Source organism: Schistocerca serialis, chromosome 2 (genome assembly GCF_023864345.2).
Source record: "Schistocerca serialis cubense isolate TAMUIC-IGC-003099 chromosome 2, iqSchSeri2.2, whole genome shotgun sequence".
Lineage (NCBI taxonomy): Eukaryota > Metazoa > Arthropoda > Insecta > Orthoptera > Acrididae > Schistocerca > Schistocerca serialis.
The window spans coordinates 597,015,328-597,031,332 of NC_064639.1; the positions used below are offsets into that span (position 1 = coordinate 597,015,328).

Here is a 16,005-nt window from a genome sequence, read left to right on the forward strand (position 1 = left end):
CGCATGTCATGGTCCTTCAGCAAGGTTCTGATGACATTAAGTTTTCGCTCCCAGTTATTCATAGCCATGCGCTTGGGATTCACCCTTAACCACAATCCGAGTTGGAGTCTCTCTTCAGTTACATCTAACCAGTGCGCACCTATTGCACTATTGTAAGAATCGAAATCCAGTATTTTGGATTTAAAAGTTTGTAAATTTGTGGTAAGATGTTATGGGACCAAGCTGCTTAGGTCATCGGTCCCTAAGCTTACACACTACGTAATCAAACTTAAACTAACTTACGCTATGGACAACATACACACCCATGCCGGAGGGAGGACTCGAATCCCCGACGGTGGGCACTATCGGGACACAGCAGCCAACCTCTCTGCAATACCCACCTACATACGCTCCTCGTCAGACGCGAATTCCCACGTTGGCCGCATACCACATTAGCGGTACCGCCCCCTCCCCCCGTCCATTATTCCACTCGCTCACGGCCACACTGTATTCCCACCTGTGTTCGGACGATGACGTGCGTCTAGCACTGAAAACTTTCGATGACCCATCGAGACCTGAGTAATTATACAGGATGTTTCAGGAGGAATAGTAAACATTGTAGGAGATGGTAGCATAGACAAATTTCACAAAAAATGCCATATAACATGTGTCCAATTTTTATTGAGTACATATAGCTGGGTTCAATGCATTTTCGTTTCGTATGTTGGTTCCTTGAAAATGAGCTTCCAGCGTTATTGGAAGAGGTTCCTTTGGCTACAAGAATGCGTATGTTCTTCCAGCATGACGGGGCTCCTGGACATTCTAGTCGTCACTTAACATTTCCCAGAAGATGGATCAGTAGATATGGGCACTTTTCTTGGCCATCAAGGTCCCTGTACCTTACCTCTTTGGATTTTTGCCTGCGGGGATGGTTAAATGCGAAGTCTACAAAGAAAAAGTAAACCCAAGATCCAATTTGATAGTTCAGATTCTAAACAGTGCAGCCCTCATAAAAGGACGCAAAGACAACCTCAGAAGAGCTACACGTCGTATTATCAAGAGAAGTCAAATGTGCATTCAAGTTGGTGGGGGAATTTTTGAAAATCAACTTTGAACGTCCTCATTTGCCTTTGCTTTGAGTTTGTTACCGTCAAGTACTCACAGCTGTATCTCTGTACTCAATAAAAAGTGGAAGCATTTATATGGAACCTTTTTATGCAATTCGTCTGTACTACCACCTGATAAAATATCTCCTTTTCCTCCTGAAACAGCCTGTATATGGATATATCTGTGGTGTCTGTTCTTTCAGACTTATCCGAAAAAAAAGACACTACGAATCTGGGTTCAAACCAGGTCAGGCACAAATTTTCATTTGACAACGTTGTTCTATTTTAACGCCCATCTATCCTTCGATATTTAATTGATTAACAAGGCTACCTATTTCGATTCGTAGTGTCTGTTCTTTTGGAAATGTACGAAAGAACAGTCACAGACACACACACACACACATTTTTATCTTAAGTGCTATTCGGAAAATGTTTGGTAACTTGGTGATAGTGCCTGACTGGAGCTGCATCAACCTACTCATTTCACTAGATATAGTTGTAATTATCTGAACAATTCCTGTTTAATAAGTGACAGCGACAGTGTCTATCATCGTTTACTTTGTCGGAAACCTGCTTCTTTCTGTCCTAGCCCATACTACAGCAATGAGTGATTACTCACATTCTTGATACCTTATTGGATGTGCTACTGCAGCTGTATACAAAGATTCAAATCCCGCTGAAAAAGTATGTTTCAAGTCAGAAGGTTTTGCTCCTCCCCTACTGTCATTGAAAACGATCACAACCAAATTAAGTATAGGAATCCTACAAAACCCCTGAGTTCATACTGGGGTCCTGTGCAGATGAAAAATGTAGTTTCTCACAACTATCAGATGACAGGTGGAATTTGTCAGATTCCACAAATTATGTCTGCATTATTAATTGTTGGAAATATAATGGAAGGAAACATTCCACGTGGGAAAAATTATATATAAAAACAAAGATGAGGTGACTTACCGAACAAAAGTGCTGGCAGGCCGATAGACACACAAACAAACACAAACATACACACAAAATTCAAGCTTTCGCAACAAACTGTTGCCTCATCAGGAAAGAGGGAAGGAGAGGGGAAGACGAAAGGAAGTGGGTTTTAAGGGAGAGGGTAAGGAGTCATTCCAATCCCGGGAGCGGAAAGACTTACCTTAGGGGGAAAAAAGGACAGGTATACACTCGCACACACGCACATATCCATCCACACATACAGACACAAGCAGACATATTTCTGCAGACATGTCTGCTTGTGTCTGTATGTGTGGATGGATATGTGCGTGTGTGCGAGTGTATACCTGTCCTTTTTTCCCCCTAAGGTAAGTCTTTCCGCTCCCGGGATTATTAATTGTTGGTTCACAGGCGCTTTTTTGCCACTTATTGTAACTGTTTTTTGAATGTTAGAGTTGGAAGAATAGAAACATCAGATCTTCGTCATATGGAATATTCGAATTCACCTAAAGTCTTCACGTTTCGAGCTAAGGCAGAATATCCGTCAGAAAAGATGACAACAAGAAGCCAAGCCATGTCTGTCTTCTAGCGGATGTGCCAATGTCAGTGGTCTCTATAACAATATTGTAAAGCAAAGATACGTTGCCAACCTAACCACTGTAGAAGCTCCAAAATTGTGGATCGCATATGGTGAATACGCTTTCAAGGTTTTGGTCCAATTAAGACAGTAAAACACAAATAGTTGTCAGAGTTATTAATTTATGACATTTAGTTTGCACTCAGTGCGTCGTCATATTTCAAGTAATTACGGTACACTCTATCCCCTAAACCTAGTTACAGAAACGCGAATAAGACTCATTGACATATAATGAGCATTAGCGGCCCTTGCCACCTCCAACTTTGAGACGAAGCTATAGAGGTCACTCACAGAACACATCAGCTGGTATACTTCCTGGCAGTATACCTGAAACTTGGCAACAGCGGAGAATATGTTTGGCAACTCTGTGACTGACGAGTTACTTCCTTGATGGCACAGAACTATCCTGCTAAATTAACTTGATATAATCGTGTCATTTCAATTGAATAATGTGAGTGATTTTCTCTTGAGATGTGATATACGGATATCAGTTAATCCTTTCGAGTCAACAAAAGTCGTTCCACATGGGAAATACAACTACTCTCGCCCCTTATGTTGCGATTTATCTGCCAAAGCGGCTAGTGGACCAATTTAGGCAAAGACACCGCACCTGTTCGCTGCCTGTCAGGTGCATGCTGCTTCTGTTCGCCTTTCGAGACTCGCTAAAAGGCAGATTTTTAATTCTTTTTTAGCAGAGCTACAAGCAGGCGGATACAAGCTCAATAAGGGAATAGTAAGACAATGCTCAAGCAAAATTCGTCTTGCTACTTTTAGTACCCCTTAGTGTCAGAGCGTCAACCTTACGGTACTGCAAAATTCATAGTTCCACTATTGTTTTCTGCCGACATTTTTGTTGCTGTTGTGAATATATATATTTACCTATGAACTGCCACGTTTTCATTGTTGTTGTTGTTGTTGTGGTCTTCAGTCCTGAGATTGGTTTGATGCAGCTCTCCATGCTAATCTATCCTGTGCAAGCTCCTTCATCTCCCAGTACCTACTGCAACCTACATCCTTCTGAATCTGCTTAGTGTGTTCATCTCTTGGTCTCCCTCTACGATTTTTACCCTCCACGCTGCCCTCCAATGCTAAATTTGTGAACCCTTGATGCCTCAGGACATGTCCTCCCAACCGATCCCTTCTTCTAGTCAAGTTGTGACACACACTTCTCTTCTCCCCAATCCTATTCAATATCTCCTCATTAGTTATGTGATCTACCCACCTAATCTTCAACATTCTTCTGTAGCACCACATTTCGAAAGCCTCTATTCTCCTCTTGTCCAAACTATTTATTGTCCATGTTTCACTTCCATACATGGCTACACTCCATACGAATACTTTCAAAAACGACTTCCTGACACTTAAATCTATAATCGATGTTAACAATTTTCTCTTCTTCAGAAACGCTTTCCTTGCCATTGCCAGTCTACATTTTATATCCTCTCTACTTCGACCATCGTCATTTATTTTGCTCCCCAAATAGCAAAACTTCTTTACTACTTTAAGTGTCTCATTTCCTAATCTAATTCCCTCAGCATCACCCGACTTAATTCGACTACATTCCATTACTCTCGTTTTGCTTTTGTTGATGTTCATCTTATATCCTCCTTTCAAGACACTGTCCATTCCGTTCAACTGCTCTTCCAAGTCCTTTGCTGTCTCTGACAGTATTACAATGTCATCGGCGAACCTCAACGTTTTTATTTTTCTCCATGGATTTTAATACCTACTCCGAATTTTTCTTTTGTTTCCTTTACTGCTTGCTCAATATACAAATTGAATAACATCGGGGATAGGCTACAACCCTGTCTCACTCCCTTCCCAACCACTGCTTCCCTTTCATGCCCCTCAACTCTTATAATTGCCATCTGGTTTCTGTACAAATTGTAAATAGCCTTTCGCTCCTTGTATTTTACCCCTGCCACCTTCAGAATTTGAAAGAGAGTATTCCAGTCAACATTGTCAAAAGCTTTCTCTAAGTCTACAAATGCTAGAAACGTAGGTTTGCCTTTCCTTAATCTAGCTTCCAAGATAAGTCGTAGGGTCAGTATTGCCTCACGTGTTCCAACATTTCTATGGAATCCAAACTGGTCTTCCCTGAGGTCTGCTTCAACCAGTTTTCCCATTCGTCTGTAAAGAATTCACATTAGTATTTTGCAGCTGTGACTTATTAAACTGATAGTTCGGTAATTTTCAAATCGGTCAACACCTGCTTCCTATGGGATTGGAATTATTATATTCTACTTGAAGTCTGAGGGTATTTCGCCTGTCTCGCATATCTTGCTCACCAGATGGTACAGTTTTGTCAGGACTGGCTCTCCCAAGGCCGTCAGTAGCTCTAATGGAATGTTGTCTACTCCCGGGGCCTTGTTTCGACTCTGGTCTTTCAGTACTCTGTCAAACTCTTCATGCAGTATCGTATCTCCCATTTCATCTTCATCTACATCCTCTTCCATTTCCATAATATTGTCCTCAAGTACATCGCCCTTGTATAGACCCTCTATATACTCCTTCCACCGTTCTGCTTTCCCCTCTTTGCTTAGAACTGGGTTTCCATCTGAGCTCTTGATATTCATACAAGTGGCTCTCTTTTCTCCAAAGGTCTCTTTAATTTTCCTGTAGGCTGTATCTATCTTACCCCTAGTGAGATAATCCTCTACATCCTTACATTTGTCCTCTAGCCATACCTGCTTAGCCACTTTGCACCTCCTGTCGATCTCATTTTTTAGACGTTTGTATTCCTTTTTGCCTGCTTCATTTACTGCATTTTTATATTTTCTCCTTTCATCAATTAAATTCAATATTTCTTCTGTTACCCCAGGATTTATACTAGCCCTCGTCTTTTCACCTACTTGATCCTCTGCTGCCTTCACTACTTTATCCCTTAGAGCTACCCATTCGTCTTCTACTGTATTTCTTTCCCCCATTCCTGTCAATTGTTGCCTTATGCTGTCCCTGAAACTCTGCACAACCTCTGGTTTACTCAGTTTATCCAGGTCCCATCTTCTTAAATTCCCACCTTTTAGCAATTTCTTCAGTTTTAATCTACAGTTCATAACCAATAGATTGTGGTCAGAGTCCACATGTGCCACTGGAAATGTCCTACAACTTAAAACCTGGTTCCTAAATCTCTGTCTTACCATTATATAATCTATCTGATACCTTTTAGTATCTCCAGGATTCTTCCATGTATACAACCTTCTTTTATGATTCTTGAACCAAGTGTTGGCTGTGATTAAGTTATGCTCTGTGCAAAATTCTACCAGATGGCTTCCTCTTTCATTTCTTAGCCCCAGTCCATATTCACCTACTATGTTTCCTTCTCTCCCTTTTCCTACTGTCCAATTCCAGTCACCCATGACTATTAAATTTTCGTCTCCCTTCACTACCTGAATAATTTCTTTTATCTCATCATACATTTCTTCAATTTCTTCGTCATCTGCAGAGCTAGTTGGCATATAAACTTGTACTACTGTAGTAGGCATGAGCTTCGTGTCTATCTTGGCCACTATAATACGATCACTGTGCTGTTTGTAGTAGCTTACCCGCACTCCTATTTTTTTTTATTCATTATTAAACCTACTCCTGCATTACCCCTATTTGATTTTGTATTTGTAACCCTGTACTCACCTGACCAGAAGTCTTGGTCCTCCTGCCACCGAACTTCACTAATTCCCACTATGTCTAACTTTAACCTATCCATTTCCCTTTTTAAATTTTCTAACCTACCTGCCCGATTAAGGGATCTGACATTCCACGTTCCAATCCGTAGAATGCCAGTTTTCTTTCTCCTGATAACAACGGCCTCCTGAGTAGTCCCGGAGATCCGAATGGGGGACTATTTTACCTCCGGAATATTTTACCCAAGAGGACGCCATCATCATTTGACCATACAGTAAAGCTGCATGCCCTCGGGAAAAATTGCGGCTGTAGTTTCCCCTTGCTTTCAGCCGTTCGCAGTACCACAACAGCAAGGCCGTACTGGTTAGTGTTACAAAGCCAGATCAGTCAATCATCCAGACTGTTGCCCCTGCAACTACTGAAAAGGCTGCTGCCCCTCTTCAGGAACCACACGTTTGTCTGGCCTCTCAACAGATACCCCTCCGTTGTGGTTGCACCTACGGTACGGCTATCTGTATCGCTGAGGCACGCAAGCCTCCCCACCAACGGCAAGGTCCATGGTTCATGGGGGGAGGACGTTTTCATTATACTTGCGAATGATACAGGACATCGAGTAAAAACAGACATTTTCTAAGTCAAAAGTCGGTAATATCCTACTAATTCATGTTAAAATAGGCTCAATCATCTTACAGATACTTAATGCTTTATTAAGATAGACTGCCGTCATGATGTTTCTGTTGTAAGCTGAATTTAATTTGTATTAGTAAAGTGAATATTTTAATTGCGTTTTCCATAAGTTTACTGAATGCAATAGCAATCATCAAAGAGAAATTAATCAGCAGCAGGATTTTCTTTCACGATATCTAAAACAATCTGACAATGCTAAAGTAGTTTACAAATTCTATGCCCATAGTAACCTACTGGTTCTAACGATGTCATTAAATCAGTGTAGTCTGAAGATCATTTTCGTCTAGAAATGAATTGCCTTGACGGTTGATCGATCAAGAGCGGGAAATGTAAAATTTTACGAGTATATGATGAGAGGGACAAGTGCTTGAGAGAGGATTTCCCTATCAATGCAAGTGCCTGAAAGATGACTTTCCTATCAACTTCCTGGATAGTTTTGTTTCTCAAATCAACAGAGTGCCTTATCATACGTGATGTGGTTTTGTCGGTCAATCTTCTTACACTGCGACCGCAAGGTGTCTTGATTGTTGGCAAACAAATTCCAGCTGTGATGCACACACCTTTGGGGCAGAATTTGTAGCGCACAAAACACACTTTTGGAGCTATCAGATGTAAAATATGACGGTCACACTACTAGTCACTCGGTTGATATTTGTTGTTTCGAATTAGAGCATGCAGTACTCCTACACCAGACTTCTGAACTTCGCCTGTTGAATGCAAATGTCGCATGATGGTTAAATGGTAATCCATCACATATATCAGTAGTCGAGACTTCCTTAATGTAGAAAATCATTCGTGCCAGATCGATCTTTGTCAAAACAAGAATATCTTTTTCTGGCATATTTTTCCCAAAAGCACTCGCTCCACACACAGTTCAAATCTTTCTAGCTGCCTCCTCTGCATTCACTACTCTGTTACGCCAAGAGTAAATATTGTGTAGCAGATGTTACACCTTTTTCCACTTGCGACTCAATTTTACAACGTTTATCTGTAGTTCATGACTTTCAAGTACGCAAAATCCAATGCTTAACTGCAAGATGATAACTAGAACTTCAAATTCGGAAATGGCAGTTAATACATACACTGACAGCGTCGCGCTGCGTTCACCTGGGCGACGCCGGATTTCAGGACGCGGGTGGCGTCTGGCCGGTGGCCGGTAGCCGCTGCAGCGCGAGGAAACGCTCGAGCGTAAGCTGTTCTGATCGCGACGCAGCCACGAGCTGTCTTGCGGAACTGTTTCTGGAAGTACTTGTTATTGCTGGTGGGTAGGATGTGAAGCGAATTATTCGAATTATTTTCGACGTTCAGTCAGACTCATAACTTTAGACGGACGCGAACACGCGACTGTAAGTTCAAAATTCGCGACGATTACCACTTTTTTTTTTTTTTTTAATTTCATTTTGTTAGTTTTTGTTCGTTGCATCTGCTCTGGGCGGACGTCAAAAGACACCCATTTCAGTTTGTCGTTGATCCATTAACTCCGGTTTTTGTTACAGAGGGTAGCTAACCCCCTGACCGAACACGCTGAGTTACCGTGCCGGCAAAAGGAAAGTAATCGTCGCTGTGTAAACATTAACTGTCAGGGTTGTGCTACTGCTGTTGCTGTATGACTGTAGAGACTCTCACAACCTCGTACCTCCCCTTTTTTTTAGTTCGTTGTTGATCGTTGTGTTTGGTCGTTGCGGACGTCACGTAACATCCGTTCAAGTTCGTTGTTGATCCTTTCACTCAGTTTTTTATTACACAGGCCAACCAGCGCTCTGACCGAACACGCTGAGCAACCGCGTCGGCGCACTAGACCACGGCTTGAACCAACACAACTACATCTCGGAAGTAGACAACACTTCCTCCTGACACTTTTGCACCTAGCAGTGTTGCCAGATCGTGCAGATGGCCGGACTTGTCAGGGGCGGTCAGTTTTATTGGCCACCTTAAGTGAACGACTCGGACTTAGTCTCTGTGGCGGCCGGCCGGCGGTCAGTTTTTATGTCTAAGACTGTACTTCTTGTGACCTATAAGTCTCTCTACTTGTGGTATTTGTAGCACACTCAGTTTTACAATTATTTTTACTGGTAATAAAAATATTTCCTTCTACATGCAAGAATATTTATTGTGAAAACATTCACTGGTGCCTGGGTCCATAACCTGCTGGAACTAGCACAGCTAAGTAAGTAATTTTGAATACGAAAAACGCAGGAATAAGGCAAGCTATATTTTAAAATCGATAATTACATAAAACGGTGCGTTACACTGCATCATTAAGGTAATGCCATGAAGTATATAAAGCACAGTCACAGACGTCTATTATGTTCTGTGCTGCACACTTTGCTGCACACACATTCACAAACAAAACATATAATTCATATATCCCCATAACCTGTAATCCGTGTAATGGGTTTTTATAATAATCAGATATTCTGCTGTAAACAACAGACAATGCCAAATCTAGCTCCAACAAGAATAAGAGGCAGCTGTAAAAATGATGGAGCAATTTAAGGTTTATAACCAAGCTGATGAGTCTATTTTGAGCATAATCCTTCAGTAAGTGTCTGATTGTCTTCTTATGGTGGTAGTATATGTGGTTGTTACCAGACAGTAAGGTATTTTTGGTGTTGTATCCTTATTTATGGCTAAATTTATATCTCGGCATCCACTACACTGCACAGTACACGTTTATTTTACTCCATTTATGCCATTACTCCATGGAAGTTTCTGGGCCTGACAAATTGGTGAGATCTTAATAAGTTCAGTGCCATATCCAAAATCTTGCTTAAACTATAACTTCCATACCTGTTTACTAGGTTTTGCAACATACTTATATTAATATATCACGGCCTGAGCCACCTGAAAATGATGAGTATGTTAATTGTTGAAATGGAGTCATTAATGTAGCTAGAACCTGAAAATATCTCATGAATCAATTGTCCCAAAAATCACAGCTGTAAGGTTCTCTCAGTGGTGTAGCACAAATTCCCTACATTCCCCTCATTAAAATATTTGTAGTAGCGAAAAGCTGGAACCTAACAATGACAGTCACTCCAATAACACTCTTTATCTATTTGCTCATTACACCAATTACTGGGCATCTCACACCTTGCCTAAAAATCCTCCTGTTTGCTTTCCACATCATAGTAGACTTAGTGAAACCATTTATTCTGCTCAAGGATTCTCCTACCATCTCTTCATGGAATACTTTTCATGCCTGTATTTCATTAAAGGGATTTAATTCTTGATACTTTAGGGAGTAAAGGAGAACACTCCCTGAAAAGCAGAGAAAGCACACATGCACACATGCGCGCGCACGCACGCGCACACACACACACACACACACACACACACCTATGGCCTTACAAGGCATCAACTTGAAATAAATCAGACATTTAATTCCTTCTTACTTTTTATTCTACAAGTCTTATTATGTCATAATCTTTTTGTTTATTTTATTATTTAATATGTCGTGACCATATCTAGTATTTCTTTAATGACCCAAGTGATTAGCTGAGCATATTAAAGCATCATCTTCAAGGACACAGTCACGAGCACTGGCCCCAAATCCGATCTGTCTTGTGGATTAATGACCAAACGAGCATGCCGACCAGCCTGATGTGTAAGTTGCCTATGGGCTTGTCCTGTACACAGTTACAGTTTTCCACAAATTTAGAGAAGTGCCATACCAGTGTGGACCTGGCACTGTCTGGATACAGGGCACCAGAAAAGATGGATGGATGGACCTATGGATTTCTTTTGATTATTATATTTATTTTTGAATAATTGGATTACTTACTGCTTTTGGAAGTAGGCTTGATTTTTCCTATTCTTCATATGATTATTTTACCTTGTTATGTACTTTAGGTTCTTATTTGGGTTATCTTACTTTTACTTTTGATTTTTCTCATAACTGAGTCACTCATTTCCAAAACCCGTTAAATCTATTGTTTCTCAATATTAACTTTTTATGTGTCGAAAGAGCATGCTTTGAGCTACACAGTTCAGAACATATTACAAGTTCCACTTGCTGCTATGCCTCTTATAAAAGTAACTCCGAAGTTTATTTGAAGTTCCAGACTCCATCAAATCCATGGTGGTCACAGTTCCAGTAGATGTTAAATCCTGACAACAATATAGGACCTATTTAATACTCTGAAAAAGATAAATTTCCAAAACCCGTTGTTTCCGTACACTTTTCAAATTGTATTTATAATACATTTTAAATATATTATTATTTTCTATTGACAAGTAAATGTGACTTTATTTTGCTTCTGTATTTTATATTTTTCATATTGGTGTACCTGTTAAGTTGGAATTTGGTGCAAATACACACAGTATTGAGTAACAGATGGTCCGCCAGCCTGAAAAGAAAGTACATTCAAAATGCAGTATTTCAAACCCCAGTGATTATTAAGGCATTATTGGAAACCTTGGGATTATCTACAAACTTCAATCAGGTGTAGAGGTTGCTGACTGGAAGACATCTATTAAAGATGGCATGAAACCTCCCTCTGCATGGCACTTTTAGTTCAAGCCTTCAAAAAGGATATTAGTTAAAAAGAAAAATCAGAGCAAGCAGAACAAAGCTATAACACTGATATAGAATGTGGTAAATGTATCTGCAAGAAGGGTAAATCCTGGATGGTAAAACAAGAAAAAATCACAGATGTAGCAGTCCTTTTACAGAAACGTTATGGACCAGGCTGCATGGGCATTAATGAAGTGAATGTCTTCAAACAGCAGTCTGGAGCTGTACTAGATGAAGAATTTGATGTCAGAGAGCTACCTGATGATGATGAAGAGTCAATCAGAATTTGATGTAAAAAGTAGTGATCTCATAATGCCATATTATTTTAATATAAAGTTGATGGCACCTGTTCAAAAACATTAATTAGTATATATGTACTATATTATTCTGTCTAGTAATGACTAATAATTTTGTAACAGGAATACATGTTATGAAATCTCTGTATTATTTTTCATCTGCACCCGTCATTTTAAAACCAAAATATTTCCAGAAACTGTTATGTCCAGACTACAGTAACAAAAGTAGTTATGTTCAAAATAAAATATTTATTTTAAATAAAAATATTGTGGTGTGATTTATGAGAAGTATAAATATAAAACCAGAATATAAAAGAAAATGGTAATAAATAAAGAATAACGATAAAAACCAGATAACAATCGGGTGACAGTTTTTTCTCGTTTCTGAGAACTTTTGTTACATGGAGATAATGGGCTTTGGAAATGGTTTACTCAAGTTATTTTCCTTAACACGTTGACTGCCATGAGCCTACAGCAGAGCCATAAGCCTGATGCCACGTGCCTGCCAGTGTCCGCAGCAGAGCCTCATGCCTAAGGCTATGGTTTGGTGGTAAAACATCCATTTCCATGCATGCAGCAGTCAACATGTTGAATATGTTGTGTTTTCTTACATTTTCTGGTTCTACATTATTTATACTTTTCCTTACAAACATATTTATTAGACATTCACCTTTAAAAAATGTATTATTCAGTTAAGCACAACAAAAATCCAGAAGGTGTTTTTATCAATGCGGGAACAAATTCCTTTGAAAGCAACAGTGAAGAAGAAATCATAAACCTTATTTGAATGACCTGAAGCCCCCACATGACTTGCAGAATAATAATCAGTTGCAGTGCGTATGGGAGATCGGTGAGTAACAGCTATGTACAGAAAATAAATGCCAATATTAAAGAACAAAGCAATAAAAGGGGGGTCATTTTCACTGATCCCAGCAAATTTTGAAGTGTAAGTGTCTTGCCAAAAATGGTCTACATCTGAATAGGTTAGGCTCAAAAATATTTAGTATGATGTTCGCAGGTACTTGCCAGGCTATAAAAAAATAAGGGAAACTGGTAAGTAGTGGTGTGAGTGAAAAACAATGTGTACAAATAAGACAGACAGAACCAAAATATTATCCGACAAGAAATGTGCTAAAGCCTATAAATAATAGTCAGAGGATATATGTTATGTACTAGAATATAAATGATTTAAGGACTGATGATTCAAACAACAAAAGCTACAAAAGAGACAAATTGGAAATAATTCTGTAAGAATGTGCAAATACTACAGGTTTGTTTAAATGAACAGTGGTTTACTGAGAACACAATTAATATTTTAAACAAAATGGGGAATTTCAGGTTAGAAAGTAGCTTTTGCAAGAGAAACAAGTCACATGGAGGCTCATGTATACTTCTGCATAATGATATAAGTTATGAAACCAGGAATTGTTTTATTTATTTAACTGAATGTTTGAGAGCTGCTGTGCTATACTGATCTAAATACATAGAATCCCAGAGAAGTTATCAACAGAACTATTCTTGCCTAGGTTTCAAATTATGCTAGAAACACTCTGTAGAGAAAATGCAACAATTCACCTCAGCCATAACTGAAAGACTATGAATTGTTGTTTATTCATCTCATGACATACATCTGCAATCCATTTGGTTTGTGTACAGGAGACATGACAAAAATTTATGATACAGTTACTATGATTTTTACACTCATAAATAATAGTACTAAATTAAATAATAATACTACAATGACATTGCTTGAGACAGATATGTAACAAATTGTATCTGACTCAAATTTCCAGTTCGTTCTGCATGAATTTATCGACTGTCTAATAATATATCAGTGTTAGTGCCTCATATAGCTGTCTTTTAAGTGGACCTAAATTCATCTGCACTAGCTTGTTTCCTTTTCACCTATTATAAACTTTCATTTCCATGTACTTAGTGAATATTGAAGCATAGCTACTATCACACGTGATATCAATATTAAATCCTTTGTCTATTTTTTATGGATTAAAATTAGCATTTTCTGTTCTGAAAGATAGTTCTTGATTTGCTAAGCAGTTTCTTGCATATCTTTGAGCAATTGCCCTTCTTGTACATGCCAACATCTACCTGTCAGTCTAATCTGGTATGGGGACCCCTACACATAAGCATTATTAACGTATGGAGTAGATAATTGTTACATATGCACTCTCTTTTGTATGTCTACAACTATATGTCTGCTATATCTTACCAGTTGCTATATCTATAATTGTGTGTGTGCAGTAAATCCATTCCATATCTCTACACACTGTTATTCTCAAATACGGGTATGATTTTACCTCTAGTTGCGGCAAATTTAATCCTGTGATTAAAGGATAGTCCCACCACACTTTTGCATTTCATGAAACGCGCAACTTAACATTTGCCTGCATTGAGAACACATTACCAGTCATTACAATGGGCTGATATTTTGATAGCAGCCAATTCGATATTACTGTCACTTTTCCAAGATAAAATTTTGCCACAGATCACATCTGCAATAATACAAAACTGCAACTAACATTATCCTCTTCATCATTAGTATTTAACACAGCCAGCAATAATTCTATGACACTGCCCTGAGGAAAATCCCATATTACTTCAGTGTCTGTAGATGATTCTCCATCCAGGATAACGTGGCGTGTCTTACCTGTTAGGATTTTTAGAGAAAGACATCTGTATCCTCAATTAATTATTTTCACTAGAAGGTGTCAATGTGGGACTGGTACAAAAGCTTTTTAGAAGTCTAAAAACACTGAAGCAATATGGTTTCTCCAATCTGTACCACTGGATACAGCATGTGTAGGGTAAGAGTACCTTTGGAACTCTACTTCTTTTACACAAACAAGCTGCTCTTGGCTTTTACTATCCAAAAGTTGCAAGGTTCACTGTAGTTGGTTGACATTTGATTTCTGTAGAGACACAAACTTTTCATGGGCTGCAGAGAGGTATTCATCATGCAGCTATGAAAAATGTGTTCTCTGAATGTACCCTGAAGACATCAAAGCGGGCACAGCAGCACAATGATGAATCATATTTGTACTGTGACCCACTCATTCCTGATGCTATCATGGCGTTTACAGCCAGCCAGTTGGCTAGACAGAATCCAATTAGCCTCACTGAGATTCCATTCCAGTGGCTTTCTTTTGGGAAATGCTTTATATGATAAGGTTATGCAGACAGAGAAGTCGTAAGTGGATAGCAAATCGTCAATCAATTCCCATTGAGTAGTTCTGGTGAAAACAGGAGTTCATACTGGGAGATTGATAATACAGGCAGGGTACAACATTGTGTTGTGAAGTTTGTGTGTGCTTTACCACATGTTTAGAAAACATGTAATTTCTGAAGATACAAGATGCTCAATAGCTCTGACTTGTGGCACATGGTGATGTGGTCACGCAAGCCCATATGAGCACTTAAATCCTACATAGAAGGAGAATATGGTATAATTGTGCATGTATAGCATCTTAGCAAAAAAAAAAAAAATCTTATACTCCAATTAAAATTACTTTGTAATGGACATTTCAGCAGGTCAAGTAGTAGGAGCCAGCTGCTAGCCAATCTTAGTTCTTTCTCAAGTGTCCTATGCTCACTGTGTTGCCTGTTTTGTAGGAACATGCAGTGCATTGTGGGTCGTGTCTGGCTGCACACCTGCAACAGACCCTGCCCGCTGCCAATACTGCTATCTGCTAATCACAAAGTAATTTAATCAAGAGTACAGTGTTCACTTACAGGAACATACAATACCACATTTGGCATGTGCACATTATGGATGGCTGTTTGGAAATAGATAATGAGGGGAAAGTATGAGGTATTCATCATTGATCAATATGCCTGTTTGACTTTATCTCCTCCCCACTGAGGTAGCTCCATCCTTATGATCTATAGCCCCTTAGCACATTACTGTAAGTCTGACATAAAATTTGCTACCTGTAAACAAAGCTAAAATTATCAGACAAATAAACTGCTTCCAGCTGCATATGAAATTTTATTTACAGGAATATAACCAGTTTCGAGATAGCAAATCACAGCCTCAGGTGTACATCTGAACAAGCTACAAAACATACAGTAGACATTATGATACAAAAAAGGACACTAATCCTACTAATATAAGCCAAATGACAACAACTATGAAAACACTCACACATTGCGCAAACATTCCATCCATAAGATGGGAAGAAGGGGGACTCAGAATTCTCCAAATAATATGCT

General features: G+C 39.2%; 1 protein-coding gene across 6 annotated transcripts in view; it reads right to left on the reverse strand.

The window, feature by feature from the left end:
- LOC126457624 (stimulator of interferon genes protein homolog) overlaps nt 1–16,005 on the reverse strand; it is a 318,836-nt gene that overhangs the window by 201,821 nt on the left and 101,010 nt on the right. For 4 of the 6 annotated variants that reach the window (XM_050094086.1, XM_050094087.1, XM_050094085.1 and 1 more), the window contains exon 4: nt 11,256–11,315. The exons of the other annotated variants lie outside the window; for them this stretch is intronic. In XM_050094086.1, coding sequence (XP_049950043.1) covers nt 11,256–11,315 — 60 coding nt within the window. The remainder of the gene's footprint in view (nt 1–11,255; nt 11,316–16,005) is intronic. 6 annotated transcript variants of the gene reach the window in all.